At 38.9% G+C, this 19,166-nt stretch overlaps 1 protein-coding gene across 2 annotated transcripts in view; it reads right to left on the bottom strand.

Moving 5' to 3' along the window:
• Positions 1-672: 672 nt before the first annotated feature.
• The window catches only part of tfeb (transcription factor EB), a 35,350-nt gene continuing 16,856 nt past the window's right edge, over positions 673-19,166 (bottom strand). Inside the window, exons 3-12 of one of the 2 annotated variants that reach the window (XM_055027118.1) lie at positions 14,955-15,059; positions 13,758-13,928; positions 10,614-10,712; positions 9,925-10,113; positions 9,106-9,195; positions 5,126-5,243; positions 4,916-4,972; positions 4,575-4,650; positions 3,786-3,933; positions 673-3,704 (exon numbers count right to left, since the gene is read on the bottom strand). In XM_055027118.1, coding sequence (XP_054883093.1) covers positions 3,138-3,704; positions 3,786-3,933; positions 4,575-4,650; positions 4,916-4,972; positions 5,126-5,243; positions 9,106-9,195; positions 9,925-10,113; positions 10,614-10,712; positions 13,758-13,928; positions 14,955-14,984 — 1,545 coding nt within the window. In that variant the 5' untranslated portion in view covers positions 14,985-15,059 and the 3' untranslated portion in view covers positions 673-3,137. The remainder of the gene's footprint in view (positions 3,705-3,785; positions 3,934-4,574; positions 4,651-4,915; positions 4,973-5,125; positions 5,244-9,105; positions 9,196-9,924; positions 10,114-10,613; positions 10,713-13,757; positions 13,929-14,954; positions 15,060-19,166) is intronic. The other variant, XM_055027119.1, reaches the window with a different exon arrangement.

Below are 19,166 nucleotides of genomic sequence, written 5' to 3'. Positions count from 1 at the left end.
ACAGGCCAGAGTTAAATTTGCCCAAAAACACCTCAAGAAGCCAGCCCAGTTCTGGAAAAGTATTCTATGGACAGATGAGACAAAGATCAACCTGTACCAGAATGATGGGAAGAAAAAAGTTTGGAGAAGAAAGGGAACGGCACATGATCCAAGGCACACCACATCCTCTGTAAAACATGGTGGAGGCAACGTGATGGCATGGGCATGCATGGCTTTCAATGGCACTGGGTGACTTGTGTTTATTGATGACATAACAGCAGACAAGAGTAGCCGGATGAATTCTGAAGTGTACCGGGATATACTGTCAGCCCAGATTCAGCCAAATGCTGCAAAGTTGATCGGACGGCGCTTCACAGTACAGATGGATAATGACCCCAAGCATACAGCCAAAGCTACCCAGGAGTTCATGAGAGCAAAAAGGTGGAATATTCTGCAATGGCCAAGTCAATCACCAGATCTTAACCAATTGAGCATGCATTTCACTTGCTCAAATCCAGACTTCAGACGGAAAGACCCACTAACAAGCAAGACCTGAAGGCTGCGGCTGTAAAGGCCTGGCAAAGCATTAAGAAGGAGGAAACCCAGCGTTTGGTGATGTCCATGGGTTCCAGACTTAAGGCAGTGATTGCCTCCAAAGGATTCGCAACAAAATATTGAGAAAAAACTTTTTGTTTGGGTTATGTTTATATGTCCAATTACTTTTGAGCTCCTAAAATGTGGAGTGTTTGTAAACAAATGTGTACAATTCCTACATTTTCTATCAGATATTTTTGTTCAACCCTTTAAATTAAACGTTACAATCTGCACTTGAATTCTGTTGTAGAGGTTTCATTTCAAATCCAATGCGGTGACATGCAGAGCCCAACTCACAAATATTGTGTTACTGTCCAAATATTTCTGGCCCTAACTGTATGTTCTGATTCTGTGCTTACAAAACTGTTACAGAGGCAAGACCAAACTTTCATATTCCTCCTTCATTAAAGCCTAACTTTACCTGCCTTTCTTGTGGATCTCATTCACAAACCCTTAAAAAGTCCATACATAAAATTATGTTTATCCCCTGCAAATTGCATAGTTCAGCTGAAGCAGACAGAAGAAAGGCCTGGTTGAATACGATTATAAAATCTTAGCTGTGTATGGCCCAAAATGTATAAAAACATGCTGTAAAAAGAGGCAGAAGAGTAAATGAAAAGGCACACATGGATGTGGATCATGGCTCAGACACAACTGAGTGATCAAAACAAATGCTGCTTTTTTTTTTTTTTTTTTTTTTTTTTTGCATTTTGTTACAACACCTGAGTATTTTTGACAAATTTCCCATAAATTAATGTTAAGTCTTTCAGATCATCCAAAGAATTTCATTACTTCACTCCACATAACTTGACAGTGTCTGAGTGAAGGTCCTAACTGGATCCTCTCCCAAGAATTTTAATCAGGTTTTCCATCAAGTCCTTGACTGGACTTTGCTCCCTATAATGGTCATCGTTACACCGTCTGTGATTATGGCGTTTGCACCTCAAGCAAGATGTGCAGTCAGTTAAAAGAAAAAAAGAAAAAAAAGAAAGGATTTGAAACACTGCACATAAAATTTTATGTTTTATGAAGCTGTAAGTTTCATCTGTACACAATTAACTGAAACTGCTTTAGGATATGTTTCAAGTCAAATCAAAACAGCAGGTAAACGTACTAATGGCAGCCACTCACTTTAGCAAGCTGTGCTGAAAGCATGCAGGACCAAGAGTTTATTGAAGACTTCTTCCACCCACCCACTGAGTAAGGTTTTTAACTGAATCATAAGATGTGAACTCCTCCAGAGATCCCTCCAATTTATCAGGCCAACTCAGATCTTTATCAACACCTAACAAGTGTGGCCAAAGCAAAATGTGGAAAAGCAAAGTGAGGAGAGCAGCTATGTCAGAAGACTGTATCCCCTTCAGAATGAATTATGTATGCAGGGCCATAAAGCTATTTCCATTTTATTAGCTATCATACACCGAATCGTTTACGGTTATTAAAAGAGGTGTGCGGGGGGGAAGGGGGCAAATGACGTTCACGTGAGACAATGCCCCCATTTGCTCTCGCATCCGATACCGTCAATCTAATTAACTGCTGGTGTTGTCCTCTGCTGAGATAGGATTCAGAGTCACCCTGCTGGAAATAAGGCTAAATGTGCTGCACAAGTGATCTGTGTGTTGGTTCAATACTGGAAATGCTCAGCCTGGCAGGTAAAGCTTCGAGCCATGCAGATCAACTTGCAGGCACTTGAGTGTGTGTGCAAAAGTATTTAATCTAAACAGAGCCGGCCCAAAGTAGTCTTTGGTCTGATTTGGACCCCACTCCAATTCACCTTAAATAGTTCCAATAGAGGCATGTGAGTTAAGTAAAATCTTGGATGCCAGAGGTAACGGATAAATATAATTTCCACGTGCTGCCTCAAAGTAAAATGGAATAAAATAAATACTTGCATTATATATGCTTTTGACATAAAATGTATACAAACTTTAAAATACCGTTGTTTCTAAATTGTTTTGATATTTAATTAATTCATATGATTTATTTTGTTTTACTTAAATGATCTATTATATGGTGCAACTTATTGCCATATTGAATTGTGGCACTTTTGGCTCTTGATGACTAAAGAGGCATAATTGTAATTTATGTATTAAATAGTGATATTGTCCTTAAAATGTGACTCTGGCACAGACATAAGCAGCAGCTAGCAGCATTTAACTACTGACATTAAATTGAGATCAATAACATAATGATGCAACTATGAATAAATTATAACAAATAGTGCACATGTCGAGTTTCTTGACTTTCTAAATGAGTCAAGAACATTTTGAGGATTTGAGATCAATATTCCGTTTAAGAATCCATATACTTAAACGGCCTGGAGGCCCCAAGCAACAGCTGAGTTTGTTTTTGCCTTGGGCCGGCTCTGACTAACAACTTCTGTGAGACTGGAGTACCCTCTGGTTTGGACTGTACCGTTAAAGAGAGATAACTGTACCACAAAGTGTGTGATTTTGGGACCTGGTGAATATTGATTGATTCTTTTTTGTGTATTGTGTGTATTTTTGGGGTTTTCTTATTTTGTTTGATGCTGTTTACAGTTTTACTGCAACCACGCTACATTTCTACATGATGTCTCCATCCTCTATGCTAAAGCTGGATCTGCGGCTAGAGTCGACAGACGCCTCGGGGGACATGGCAGACAGCAGCGGGTCTCCACCCATGGGGGACAAAGGCTCGTCCATCATCAAGAAGCCCAGCTCGCCTCTCCTCCCTTGGACGTCCAGTCCGCCTAGGTCACCCAGCCCCGACATGCCGTCTGAGAATCCGTGAATCCCATCGCACAGGTCCAGTGACTGAACAAAGTCAAAGGGCTGGGAGCTGCCCACGGCTGGGTACTGGATGGGCTGCTGGGGCGGCAGATGCTGTGGGAGCGGTGGCAGCTGCCGGGCCTGAGGCTGGAGCTGGCTCTGAGGATGGAGGTGGGTCTGGGGGAGGAAGTGGTGCTGCTGGGGCTGAGCCTGGTTGTGGGGTATGTGCTGGGACTGGTGGAGGGCTTGTGCCTGGGCATGAGAAAAGTTCTGCTCTGGGCTGGTCTCTTGTTTTATGTAAGAAGGCATCATTTCACCGGGGTTTAGCGCAGATGGGGAGGTGCTTGGCAGGCCATGTAGTCGAGCTTGCATCTCCAGCTCCTGTCGACATCAAAATCAAACGTCATCCCAAATATTGTCTGCATTGATTTCTTGTTTATGTATTTCTGTTAAGTGTTTTACCTGAATACGTAGCAAAAGCTGTTTGTTGGCCACCTCCATCCTTTTGAAGTTATTTTCCACCTCTCTGGATCTCTGCACATCTTTCTGCATGCGTTTGATATAATCTACAGATGCGCGCAATATAGTACCTTTGTTCCAACGTACATCACTACAAACAGAGGAATGTACACACAGCCAGTTACTCATATGTCCTTTGGATCAGTTGACACCCAATGAATATCATTAAAAACATAGCTTATTTCAGTAATTCAACTAAAAAATGAAACATATAAGAGATCTGTTGTTGTAGCTCTCAAAGCTCTCACTCCTGCTGCAGTTCATGCCCTTAGATTTGTCTTTCTCTTCCTAAACAAGCTTTGATTCAGGTTCCTCGCAAGACTGCAGTTGTCCTTGCTGTTTCTTTTTTTCTAATACACTTTTTCCCTTCTCTTGATTTCTTCATTAATAGGTTCCTTCTTCAGTACTGACCATCTGTAGCTTACTCCCACCCAAAGGAGGGCGTTGGTAACTATGTTGTATAAAGTCAGTATGCTTGTCAATGACTGCTTAGGCCATAACATGGTCATAAGATAACATCCCTGCATGAAGAATCCCTTTTTATTGGTCTTGTGTAATATGTTGAATTTCAGAAGAACTTTGGGTTTCAATTAACTGAGAGGAAGAATGATCAAAACCAACTAAAGTAAATGCTTGGAATGTACACAATAAATGTGATATGAATTTAACTTTTGATAATATTGTAATTTATTGAGGTGTTCCTGTAAACAAAGCAAACTGAAAGACACTCACAGGTCGTTGGTTTTGGGAATCATGGTGCCCAGCTCTTTGATTCGATCATTAATGTTGAATCTTCTCCTCCTTTCAACTATTGAAGACCAAAGAGACAGAAACAGAAAAACATTTTTGCATTTTGGAGATTAACAATAAGAAGTAGCACAAATGCACACAAAGTCACAGTCACAGGCAATTACTCTTAAGTGCTAGAACAGCAGAAATGATCAAGTTAACTATCCACCCACTTGTTACACTATGTCAGCTAAATCAGCATAAAGCTGTAGCAAACTATGCATGAGGCCAACTATGTTGTGCATATTTGTCACTGTGAATGCGTCCACTGCAAAGATACTTACTTAGATTGTGGTTGTCTTTCTTTTGTCTCTCCTTAGCCAGCGCACGGGCTTCTGTGTCTTTGCAAAAACAAAAAATAATCAACTAAAAGCTGTCAAAGTGGCACAACAAAGATGTCACAGATTACCAGGAAGAGTCACTGTAGTTCTTAGAGTAGCAACGTTTACATCATCTGCAAAGAATGAAATGTTTCAAAACTCAGTTGTTCGCACCTGACAGTTCCCGCTTGATGGTCAGGTTGGCGGGACAGGAGTTGCTTGTCATTCCGATAGTCGGCGCCTTCATCCCAGGACCTGTGTAGACGTCTAGGTGGCTGCTGGAAAGCGGGAGCTTGGAGTAAGGGGAGCACAAACAAAAAGAGATACACTGTAGTTTAGAACACATGTCTAAATACAGACTGAACTTTAAGCATTTGAAAAATAACTATTTTATTGCATCAACGCAAGTAATGGCTCAGTCTTTTTATTTTTATAAACAAGCCCCCTTGCTGTTCCCTATTCTAAAAAAGCAAAAATGTTTAGGGTCAAACATGAAATGATGCTATTATTTAAATTTATGTTTGTGTTATAGTGTAAAATTACAATCAGATTAAATTTTACAAAGTACAACATAAAGAGTACCCTATAAAGTATAATCTCATCTGTCTGCACTTCAGCTTAAATATGTTATTCCTTACCAAGAAATTTTTCAGAGCTTCTTGCAACTTGTAAAATACTTTTATGGAGTCAGTGTTCGTGTTTATTGTGCTGTAAAGCGCAAACAGCAGCAGATAATGCAATAACATCACAGCTTGCCAAATGCACAGCAATGATTGACAATCGTCTTATCAACCTTATCGGTCTTTATGGTTGGATTCCCTCCTCTGCCTTCTCCTGCTCCTGAATTTACACCCGTGAAGTGCTCCAAACTCCAAAATCTTGCACTTTAGACGCTATATAACAACAGAGATTTAACTCGGTGAAGACTATTAAAAAGAACTCATTTCTTTTTAATTGTGCAGGTCAAGGAGTCAATGAGTTTTGGACCCGTCAAGGAGCCGTGTCAAACTGCCCTATAAAGCAGTCGGGACGAATGTGTCCCTACTAATGAGACCTGACAGATAAAGAGCTCAAGGAGAAAGATAACTTAATCTGTAAACTACTGTGTGACCTGGAGGATTAAACACATTCACTGACAAAAACATGAAGAGGCATTTCTGAAGTTTTGCAACAATGCTGAAAGATTTCAATACTAACATAAACAAAAAGCTTCAAATTATTAGAAAGTTGAGCTGTGAAGGAGAGAAAAATGGCTTTAAAAAAAGCATAAATTGATTATTAACTAATGAAATTAGACATCCAACAGTGTGGCTATTCATTTATAGGGAAATCAGATGTTTTTTCAGGTTAATGTTTGAAACAAATTAGTGCATCATGATACACGATAAAATCCCAATAAAAAACTTTTATTTCCACCGGTCATATTGACATTATTTCTGCTGACAGTAGATAGCAGAAAACGCACGCTCCGTCTCAGCCTGTTCCTCCGAGCTTCTGCACTTCACTTCACACATTCTGATCGGAAATCCCAAGAGTCTGCTCGTCTAATTAGCGGCTAATTCTGAGCCAGTGCCACCGTCTGCTTGAAGACTTTCAAAACACTCTGTCTGTGCCTGGCATTCAGTGGGGTCCCCGGCTTTTGCTAAAGTTTAAAAGATTCCAAGAATTCCAAGGAATTTGCTGTCTTAATCCCCGTCAGGATTAGCAGGTGAGTTTTACTCACTGTGCTGACATTAAAGGGAATAAAGAGAGGCCGGGTAAGCTGGAATCTATCCAGCACAGTTAACACACTGATATGCAGTTCTTCTACAGCCATCTTTTGAAACACTGAGATTGATTGGTTTGTGCTGACCAATCTTATCACGCAGTGCAGTACAGACTCATGCACAAAGACAAAGTTTAAGTGATTAAACCAATCAACCACACAGGGCGGTGGGAGTTAAAGGCACAGCTGTATATGTGGGTTTCTGTCTCCACACAGCAGTCAGTGAGGTTGAACACACATAGTATCAGAGCCTGCTTTGATTTAAGCTCTAATTGAGATGTAAAATCCAACAATATGAAATGGAATGAGGAGAATCTGAAGTGCAGGAAAAGCATCCAATAATATGCTTATGTAAAAAAAAACTGACAGAAGTTCAAACTCTTAACACACAGCATAAAGAAAAGGACAATCCACTGCCTCCGATCTAAATCAAAGTCATGTCCAAGCAGCCAAAGAGCTTTTTATCTTACCAGCTGAATCTGTTCTCCTTCAATAACTTCCACAATGGCATACGTCTTGTTCATCTCCTTCATCCTACACTCCCTTGCTTACAAAGGCCGAGCGGGCTTTCTTTTTCTCTCCTGGGCTCGGGCAGCACATGCAGAGTTTTGTGGCACCCGCCTCCGCTGCAGCTACTGCTGTTGAGAGAATGACCTCAGCGGCGGCGCTCCGGTTCGTCTTCTACCTCCGTTCTCCACCAAACAGGAGTGAACTTTCCCCCAACTGGACTTTCACTCCGTTTTGCCTCCAGCATAAATTGTCCTCATCGCCCCCACCCGTATACACCCCCTCGCTCCCATTTTTTCTTTCCTCCACCTCCCTCTCTCCGAATGTCTTGTAAACAAGTTGAACTCTAACTGGTGGCGGCTTAATTGTTAATTTTCTGAGTTTGCTTCCTCGGACACAAAGCGCAGCACAGTCCTCGTCCCGGCATGTCTTCCCGGCTATTCCTAACTATGTCCAACACGGTTTGCGGATGGAATGTTTAGTATTTAAGCCAATTATACACTTTGTTTCGTGCACTTCACTTTGTTTGTCTATGTGTTTTTGTTTATGGCTGCATGAAGATATAACTGATTGGACGCTGTGGGTACATGCTGAGTGGAAAAAATGGCTTTGGAGGAACATTCAGTGGATTAACATACTGTGCTTTAATTAATAGAAATGCCTAATAATGTCAAATAATAGCAAACATCACTAATATGGTAATTATTGAAACATAAGAGTTCAAACTCTTTATACCAACAACTGACTTGCAATATTTAACTATATGATTTTTTTTACTTAAAAGTTGAGAACAACAATGAAATTCCAAATAAAGAAACATCAATTATGTAGTCTAAATAATATTGTTTTCTTTTTTATTCATCCAAGGAGGCTTAAAAGGGACTGAAAGTAGTAAAATATGGTTTAAAAAAATGTCACTCAGTCCATAGTTTCAACCTGCATTATTTGAAGAATTCACGTTCTACTCAAAAAGAGGCTCATACTAGTCTACTACAGTTCTGAGATAAATACCACACAACCCAAAACTATAAACATTTGAAATGCTTTCTCCTTTTGTAACATAACACAGTTGCATATTTTAGCCAATTCCTCTTTGGAAATAGTTCAAGCTTTGACAGACTGGCTTGAATACATCGACTCTTGTCACAAACAATCAATTAGATTTAGGATCTAGTCCTTGACTAGGCCATTCTTTCACCTGTTTTCTTTCAAGACTACCTTGTATTTAACGGACTTTATCATCATCATTAACTTTGATCACTTTACCTTTTCCTGTTAAACTGAAATACTACTACAGCAAAGAGATGCCTCTGCTTGTTCGGAGTGATGGTCAGTGTTCCTGCTATATGCAGCATCTTGGGTGAATTTTCAAAAGCTTTCCATTTTGTCAACATCAAAAAGCAACATTCAAACTGAGATTAATTTCTCATTAATTTACTAATTAGTTGGTAGCTCTGGATTTTATTTAGAGGTATCATAGAAAAGGGGCTTAGATAAAAGTGCATGTGCAAATTTTATGATTTGCTTATAAACAATCCGTAAAACCATTCATCTGTTCCATCTACTTCTGATCGTCTGTGACATTAAATCCCAATAATTTAAGTTTGTGGTTGTACTGAGACAAAACGTAGAACAGTTATAGTTAAAGATTTTACTTTGTGTCATATATAATGAAATTATGTGCCGAAAGAAAAATGCTACCACAAACTGCAGTTAAAAATGACCAGTAACAAAAAAGCCTCAACCCTACAGCCTGCAGAGCCAGTGATGCACTCGGTCTTTTACCTCCAGGTTAACTGGATGCAAAGTACAGGCGTCATATAAAACACAATGAAAACGAAGAAATCTGTTTCTTTTCAGAAGGACGATTCTCTCTACTCACTGTGTTTGGCATCTGAACAGGGTCCATGTATCCTTGAATGTCGTCGTAACTGGACTGCATACTTATAATGTCATCAATAACCTCCTCCATCTGCAAAAAAAGAAAAAAAAATAGAGCAATTCAGAAAACCAGTAGATCCAGTTTCAATACAGAAATAAATTACCGAGGCTGAGTCTATCAAATAAGTTTAAAGGTCCATGTTTATTACTTCTTGAAGAAATTTTCCCTAAATAATATTAAAATATTTAGCCAATAAAAGCACTGGCCCATTTTTCTTTATTTCTTTTTTCTTCCATTTTAAAACACCTAAAAGCATTTAGAGAGCTAAATGAGAGCATTTACTCTCTGCGGCAGCGTTGAGTAATTTTTCTCTTCGAAAGAAAAAAAAGAGGAATTGCAGAGTTGAAGGCAGAGTGTTGGTCAAAGTCTCCCAGGTTCAAAGGCCCCAACGTTCTGCTGTTCCTCTGTCACTTGTTAAGCTGTAATTACAGCAGGAAGGCCATTATGGAGCATTTAAATTCCACTAATTGCCTCTCTCAGTTAGTCACCACTTTCTTCCAACTCACCTACTGCTCCTTTGCAAAGTGCTGCTCCTGCCCACCAGAGTACAATTAAAACATTATGATGCTTTCATAAAAAGTGGAGATCATGTCTTCTCTGGGCTAATTTTCAACCCTCGTAATTTTATATATTGGCATAATTAAGTTATATATTTGTGTTGGGTCCTTGCAAACTGAGCATTAAAAGAAGACCATGAACCGAATGTTTATGGGTTTATGTTTATTGCACAGTCTGCCCAGCACGCTTGCAGTCGCCTACCTCCTTCTCTTGGCTAGAGCCAATGTTGAGCATGGCCATGGGGCTGTTGGGGGCACTGTTGCCAGACATGAGCTGCTCCTTACGCATGTGTGGGGAGTGGAGCGGTGGAGGTGCGGATGCCGAACCCCCCGCAGGCCCCATGTTTGTGGGAGGAGACGGTGGCATAATCCCTGCCACTGCGTGAACCGTCTGGAGACACAAAGAGGAAAGAAAAGGTGAAGGTGAACTGAACACACAATTCCCACGGCAGCATCATGCTACTTTTTTTTCACTATGATTCTTCTGGTTCACAACTAAAGCTGGTTACAGGGCATTCCTAGAAGAAAACATATCTGAAGCTCCAAAGACCAGAGATTAGGGCAGAGGCTCACCTTCCAACAACACAAAAAACCTAAATTACATGAGCAAATCTGGTAGAGAAATACCTAAAAGACATTGTGTGCCATCACTGAAGTAAAAAGTGGTTCTTAAAGTAACTGACTCAAACAGAAATAAATTCATGCACACAATACGTTTCATGTTGTTATTAGTAAACGTCATTACAAACTGTCATTTTCCTTTGGTTCCACTTCACAGGCACATACTACTTTGTGTTTTTCTATTGATTTACATACCAGTAAATTACATGTGAAAACGCTCAATACTTTTGCAAGACATTCTGTACAGCAGAGCATTTAACAAACAAATACCTGTTTGTTAGCATAGGTGGTTGACAGATATTCTTTCACTTGTTGTCTCCGTGACTGACGGATGTGATAGTCTGTTGGATTTTCAAGGTGGGTTTGCACCTGTATGAAGTAAAAATATAATAATTCAGTTTAATCATTAAGCAAATGTGACTTCTTTCATTATTTCAAAACTGAAAATGAAAATCTTAGCAGTAATAACACAGACGTATACTCATAAATCAGTTTGAAAATTATTCCTATATTGTTCATAAAAGGCAGTTAACTCAGAATGGTTTACCAATAACATTTAAATCCATGTTTAGACAACTTTATATCTTAGTGATGTGATGGCGCAGGATATATAGCAGCATTAAATCAGTGATGTCTAGTGGGCTGCACAAAATCCCCAAGTGTGGCTCCACAAAGTCATGAGCCGGCCTCATTCCTTCACATCAAAGGCCAGAGCCGAGCAGGGAGCTGCCCCCTGCTTCTTTTATCCACTTTAATAGCTAAGAGCTGGGTTATTTTAGAATAACCACAAACATGTCAGTAAATAGATGTTTCTGTTATTTTCGATAGATGTTTTTACAACTCCCTTGTCAAAGACATTACTGTTACTGGATCTCATTTTAACTGCTACCCATTTCTACACAACCCTACATATGGATTTTTTTTTTTTCTCATTGGTACATTTTACAGGGTTATGCACTGCAAATACACTCCAACCCTACTCCCTTTTGTTCATTTTCTCACTTAAAATGAAATTTGGTCAGGCTTTTACATGCACTAATCTTTGGCAGGAATTTCATATTAACTTTGGGCGCATTTAGTGAATGCATTTCAACTGCACTAAACAGTCGGGCTGAGTGGCCAACTGTTCATGCTGGACTAATAATAAAGGAAACTTCAAAAGTTTATTTTAGAAATGAGAGCTAAGTGCCCAAGTTTGAACTTAAGGTGAATTTTCTCTGATTGACACATTGAAACATTAGTGGAAGTGTATGTAGATATTTGAGCATAAACGTAATGTTTAGCCCGAGGCCCACTTAATATTTTATAGCTGTTAATATGTGCCATTTATAGGGGGAGTATTATTTAAAATTGACTTTTTTAGCTTTACTTTCCATGATAATATTATTTCCTCATCAAAATCCTATCTTTAGCGTTGCCTTGATTCTTTCATGCATGTGTGAGAAATCCTTTAATCTCCCCTTGCTACCATTCAGGAGTCAAATTTACACAATAACTCCAAACCCCCTTAACCTCGGGGCTTTGGAGAACCCAGCTTGAATGGGCTGGCTAGGTTGAATGGTGCAACCCATTCAACCTTCTTTATTTTATTATACTTTATTCTTAAAATGAAGCAAGTGGGTGCTCCCACATCTACTAAGAAGAGTGGTCCAGGGTAATAAAATAAGGCCAAGACTTTGTTGGTGGTTACAAAAGTATCTGATTTCTTGCAACATTCTTAGGGGCTGTGATCAAAACATTTGCAGGAATGTATGCATTTTTGTGCTCGTATGTAAAATTTTGGCCTTTCTGTAGGAATGCCACAGTATATATGAACTTATGCACCCAGATCTTATTTTCAGTGATCACTGAATTTATAGGCTCAACAATAATTTTGCCTTGGAAGAAAATGGCTTAAATGTATCATTAATAGCCTAAATCAATAAGATTGATGATTATCAGAGTGTTTGCAAACCTCTGACCTCAACAGTACACAGATGCACTGAAGTTGAGTCTGTGTACATAAACTGATGATGGACTTCTGGAAGGAAAGGTTAAGTAAAGACGTAGCTGGACAGGAAGGAACAGCATTAGAATCCAGTTTATTCCTCTGAAGTTTTAAATAGAATCAACATGCACACAAAACTCTATGAAGTAATTTCATTAACAACAAGTTCCATGAAATTTGGCGTTGCTGGATATTGCATAACCTTGTTGATAAAAGGACAATGAACACAAAAGATTACATTCCTGTCTCTCAGCTCCTCACCTTGCCGGAGGAACAAAAATCTACACTGATAAACAGATACAATAAAAATACATCTAGCAGTGAGGACGAGCAACAGGACCGACTATTTAGTTCTGACAGCTTGGCCCAGCAGGCCGCGCCATACCGGAACTGACAAACTCCAAAGAAATGTGCTGCAGGAAGTATGACAGCCTCAGCGGGCCTGAAGACAAGAGAGCTTCCTTTATCTGCAACGGGATAAATGCAGGTTTCATAAACGCCATTCCATTGAACCACACACACATAAACACGCAAAGTAAACAGTCAATACAATACAGGCATGTTGCCCCACACTGTTAAGGCTGAGTACTTGCTGGAGAGATATACAGTTACAAACAGGACAAAAAAACAAAGCATCTGAAGGAGTGTCGCACACCAACACAGATAAGGACAAACAGGCATCTCTGGAATCAGGCAAAATGTCCTTTTGCTTTATCAGTCCCTGATAAAGCAAAGTATCTGCATCTGCATCACCCATATCTGGCCAATCACAAAACATGTCAAAAGTCTGTTATCTCCCCATTCTTTCTTCTCACATGATTGTTGCTCCCCTTTATTTTTATTTTTTCCTCCTTTCTCAAACCTGTTTCTGAGAAAGCAGACTTCCTGGTCAGAATGCTCAATGGAAACCTCCTTTGTGCCGTTCTGTCACCCCATTCAGCCATGATTAAATCCTCTGAAACCAGACTGACAGCGCTATCTGTTTAGTGATTTTTCTTTTGTAATGTTATATTTGGGCTGGTTACACAAGACCCAATGAGTTATGCCCAATTCTAAAAATAGGTTGTAGAAGGAGAGAGAAGGAATTCTGTTCAGAGTAAAATAATCAAACCACAGATCTGTGTTTGTTTTTTAATTTTCCCTGCCGATTTATAAGTCAAAATAAAAAGTAGTCATGCATTTCCACAAAAGCAAAAATTTAATCTAGCCACAACTTAATGAAAACACATCCACAAATAATTTTACTGATTCGTCAATTTCTCCAGTAGATAAGTGAAACATTTTCCATTTGTTTAAAAAGCAGAATTTCATCAAACAACAAATCAATATATATTTCCCAACTACACATCAATATGTTCCAAAGATTTTTGAGCACTGAATATAAAAACAGCAGGTTGGTAACAATCATTTATTGTGGCCTCACTGACCTTCAGAACCTCCACAGGAACCTGCATGCTTTGGTACTGCTGCGGAGTGCTGATAGCTGGCGTAGGTGCAGGAGACCCGGCCATGCGTTGCTGCATGTATTGCATCGCCACATTCTGCTGCTGCTGCTGCCGCTCACGCTGCTCCTCCTGCTGCAGCTGGTCTCGCATCAGCTGCATGCAAACACACACAAACATCTCAGAATACTTAAGGAAACCAAGAGTAAAGCAAGGTGTTAGAAAATTATGGAAAAATTATAGATTTACATCAGAAAAAATAGTCATCTTTATAAAAAAAAAAACTAAACGGTTGACTAAATATGTAGTGCCTTGTGAAAGTATTTAAACACATTGAATTCTCTCATTTTGCAGCCTCCTTAAATCCCAGTAAAATCCCAATGTATTTTACTGGGATTTTATCTGCTAGATCAACACAAAGGAGCATGAAATTCTGAAGCGTTGGAAAATAATACCTGGTTTTCACATAATTCAACAACAAAACCTGATTAATTGTGTTGCATTTAGGGGGACTTTGAAACTCCAAATCAAAATTCAATGGAACTAATTACCGCCTAATTAGTCATCTAACTAATTAATAGTTAAATGACTACATGCAAGAGCTGTATTATTACAGGCTCAGGTGAAAGAATATGGTTGTCAACAAACTGAGGCGTTCGTCCACAAATCTACACAACAAAGTGGAATTGATCAGATCAGACCAAAAATGTTACTGTATAATTTTTGCAATAGAAACCTAACACTAGGGCATCACCTTGAATGGGACATCCCCACTGTAAATCTTGTGTCATGCTCTGGGGAGGTTTTTTGTTAGCAGATACATAGAAGCTGAGTAGGATTAAGGGGAAGTTTTATGAAGCTTTGTGGTCATTATAGAAAAAAACTGTCTCTTTGGGGCAATAGAAAACTTTTGATTGGTGGTTATTTATTTATTTTTACAAAGGAGAATAACCATAATGTGCTTTACAAAAAACACTTGATATAAACTGGTTTGTTATTGCAATATGACAAAATCAGAAACAGTTAAGCAAACATGGATACTCTTGCAAAGCACACAGCTACTGTTCAATTAAGAATAGTGAAATTGTTCAGATGAATTTCTTAATTAAATTTATGATGAAGACCACAATGGCAATCGCTAAAAGGGAACTTTCTGAATGCTTGAACGAAACTGTGTTTTACCTGCATTCGCAGCCCGATGCGTGAGGCCATCGCTGGGGGCCGAGGCGGCAGGGGAGGGCGACCCGACGTTAATGCACCACAGTCCAGCCCGAGAGGTAGAGGTATCTGTGCAGGAGATAAGTGGAGATTAAAAAAGGGAGGAGGAAATCAAAGAGGGGAAAAAGACAGAGGCAGTAGAACCTTTCTGAATTTTGCAAAAAGATATCTTTATCAGTAGGATCAAAAGTTCGTTAATAAAAAAAATATCATGAACAGGGGACCGTTCCTTTTGGTTTTTATCAAGATAAAAAGCATGTTGGGCTATTTAAAGAGACAATTTGCCTACAAAGTGGCAGCTTAAAATGCTTGCGATAACTTCACAGATTAAAAATTTTCAGCCAGAGTTTGTACTTCCACATCTTAAAGCAAAAAATGCTAAACTTTCTCACACTGCTGATGGTGCTATATTGCAGTGGCACTGCTACATGAGTTCCAGTTAATTTGTCTCATTTTGTTTTCACTTCTTAATTTTTTTGTTAGCATACACAAATAGTATTGACGGCTTGTTTACTCCAGAATCAGTGAGTGAAATGAAACTTCTACTGTGGGAACAGTATAAAAACTTATTTTGCAACAAATGAATAACTAAACAAAATGTAGAGAACCCAATAAGGTTTTACATGACAATCACTAGCTGACTTTCTTCAGTCAACTGGGTTTCACATGAAACAGGCTGTTTTATCAGAGATGCATCAAGAAATTAGCTGCAGTTTGGAATCATCCGATTTTTGATCTGTTATTAACAACAGTCAACCAATAAGAAACTAAAATACAATCCCTTTTCAAGTCAGGAAATTCACCACAAATAAGGACTTTCAGGCCTTACTGGAGAGGACCTTCAATGTCGAAGTTAGTTTTACATAAAACAGATGGTTTTGTATCAGCTGTTCACTGATGACATGCTTACAAATGAAGTTGGAGGAAGTATAAAAGCTGCAGGAAGCTTTGTAAAAGTAAACCGTATATGAAATATATTTCTACCTGTCGTTCAACATGTTGGATCTGTAAACGTCCCAAGTCTTTTGGGGTTCTCCGAGTTAAAGTAAAGGTCTACATAGTCGAAAAGGGAATCACTGCAAGCAAAATCTTTTTGTGATTTCTGACCTGGTTTTATATCCGTCCACCGCATTTTGACCATTCATCTTTGGTAATAAGCTCAAAGTCACCTTTGTCTCTATTTCACTACCAGACATACTTTGTTAGATTTAAGTCGGGACTCCAAGTCTATAGCCCTAAAATATTTAGTTTTATTTGTTGTGTTATTTATGGTTCTTAAAAATAATGAGTTGCAAGTGATATAAACATCAGCATTGAGGTTTTCCTCCTCACTTTATCTGCTGCATTGTGTCCTGCTTATTATTCTGAGATTTATATTGTAAATCAAAGAGTGCACAAGATATATTGTTAAATAAATATTGAGGGAAAGTTATACATGGCATCTTATTTTTTGCAGCAAATCCTATTTAAAAAAAAGATTATATTGGCATTATATAATTACCTACAACCAGTCTGACTGTTCAGTTGAGTTCCTGGATAATCTGATTTCACACAGACAAAATATCTCATGTGAATGCAATTATCTGTTATTTCTTTCTCGGTAATGAAAGCAGAAATGAGTATGTTTTATTTATATACATATCATTTCTTAATATTCTAGCTAAAAGTATCAACCATACTGCATTTTATGCCTACAGGTGTTGATTTCTAATAATTTTCTTTTCCGTCAAGTCACTAGAAGACAAAACAAAACCAAAACAAAAACAAATGTGCACATAAGTATAATGACCTAAAAGAGGAAGCACCGTTTCCAAAGTAAACATATTTACATTCACTCTATTAGAGACATTAACCACCAAGAAGACTTCCTCTATCATGTAGAGGAGGTCATGTGGAAGTCATGTTATCTTGTTGTCCCTGTGAGATCATGTGAGTTAAAGACCAGGGGGAACACCCATCACCCCCTGGCCACATCTCCTCCTCTTTACTCACATGCACACATTACCAAAACATTCAGAGGGGAGTCCCAGCGCAGATAGTTCCCTTTCTGCGATGACTTGTGTTAATCTCTGCATGACTAAGCCCGCCTGGACCCAAAAGCATAATGACACGAGAGCCTGCCCTCTGCTCCGTTCAGCTGCTGATGCAGCATGTGCGGGGGAATGATAGACAGCACGGCTTCAGTCAGAATCCGATTCATCGGATCTTTCATTAAAAACGTTGTCTGTATATGGTCATAAAGAGAGAATGACCCAGAGAGAAAGACAGACAGAGAGAGAAAAGCTCATTGTGCGTGAGGTACAATAAGAAGGACAGCTCCTATTGAGAAGGACTGAAGCCGCCTGTTGTCCAAAGTGTACATTTCAGCACCCGAGGGGGCACACACTGCCCGCTTTGTGCCAGTTAGAAGGCCTACATGAATAACACACACCCATGCAGAGATAAGACATTGATACGCACAGGCATTCCAACACAAACTTGGACCAGAACGTGAATTTTAGCAAACAATAACTTTGCACTCATAGCTCCGTACTCCAATGAAGTGATTTAATCTCATACAAATGAGAATTTATCCTTACATCTGGACTCCCAACTATGTAAAGTTAACTGTGTGTCCACATCATTGTAACTATACAGAAACAAGTCTGCATGTCCGCAATAGGGGAAATGTTTGTAGTTCTTTAGGTATGTCAAAAAAAATAACTTAAAGAGCTTCAATTTTATGACTGAACCTGCAACTTAGAATAATAATTGTATGTTGCAAGGAAGAAAGGTTATTAGCATCAATAAAATAAACATTCTCAATTTCACTTTGTAGATCAAAGCTACTTTGTTCTGTATTTGACCTGCTAAATAAAAAAGACTGACCAAACTCTTCTAAACCTCAGATATTAACTTAAAATATACAAAAATAAGTTTCAAACTCACACATTATCACACTGAACACAAAACCAGCAATGAGGGCTTTATTCATTACCCACCAAGAACCAAACGGCTGCCATGTGATTTAATCATCTCGCAGAAAAACCCAGACACCATATGTGACACTCAATGCATAATGGCTCAATGGAGGGGTGTAAATTAAAGGTAGAATATAGAGAACCTTACTATTTTCTCTAAAAATTAAAGACTTGAGCTGGCAAGCATGGGTAGAATTAGTGGCACAGGTAGTAAATAGCCAATGCATGTTGTATCTGAGATCTTGAAGCTCATGGAGTGATGGGATCATTATTTCAGTCTAATATATGTACAGGATCAGTCTCTAAATGCTGCTGAACTGATGCAGGTTTTAAATACCTTTAGCATCGCATTCAGTGGTGACAAAGCTAAGAGCTCTCAAGTCAAAGATTCATCTTATCTATTAGTGCCAAGTTTTCTGAAGTACTGGAGGGAATGAAAACCACAAACCTTGTCAGCCTGATTCTTCCCCTTGCATGTGAGCTTTTACAAGCAGCTCTACAATTTCCAGTTCTATCATTTCCCACTTAATAATTTCAATTCAGCATGACACAGTGTAAACAAGATGTAGCAGAATGAGAACCAGGGGATCCCCATTCACTAGAAGAGAAAAACATTGTGAAGTATAACTCTAAGGTGCTGTGGGGTCACCAGACGTTTTCGGAAACAAAAACCAAAATGGAAATTGAATTTCTAGTGCTCGGCAGCTTAGACCCAGTTTTGAAAACACTCGGTCAGATCAAATTCAATTTAAAGTTGTCTAGAGATAAAAAAAAAGTTTGTGAAATGGTTCTGCTTTTTTTTTTTTTTATGAGGTCAAAATTAGTCAGTAAAGGAGAAAATGTCACATGACAAATCAAAAATGAAACAAGCCAATTTAGCACAATGTAAAAACCAGTGTACGTGCTAAAACATCATATAAAGAATAAAAACGGTCAGAAAAATTAAACCTGCATTCATGATGATCTAGACCTGGAAAGCGATAATGGTGGCAAATTCCAGACTTTTTCAGATTTATGGTAGGAGGACCTCAAGAGATCTCTTACCCATGGTGTTAATTTATTTTATGAATAAAATTGCTGCTGGAGGCAGAGTGTACAATGTTTGCATTTTAAAGCATCTCTCCCCAACACATTTGCATCATACAATATCCTGCTCCCACTATGACTCAGCCATGAGGCATACTGTATTACGCTTAACATACATGGTTTCGATGCA

The sequence above is a fragment of the Poeciliopsis prolifica genome, unplaced genomic scaffold, assembly GCF_027474105.1.
Source record: "Poeciliopsis prolifica strain line A6 unplaced genomic scaffold, Auburn_PproV2 SCAFFOLD003, whole genome shotgun sequence".
NCBI lineage: Eukaryota > Metazoa > Chordata > Actinopteri > Cyprinodontiformes > Poeciliidae > Poeciliopsis > Poeciliopsis prolifica.
This window is presented reverse-complemented; position numbering and strand designations above follow the sequence as displayed.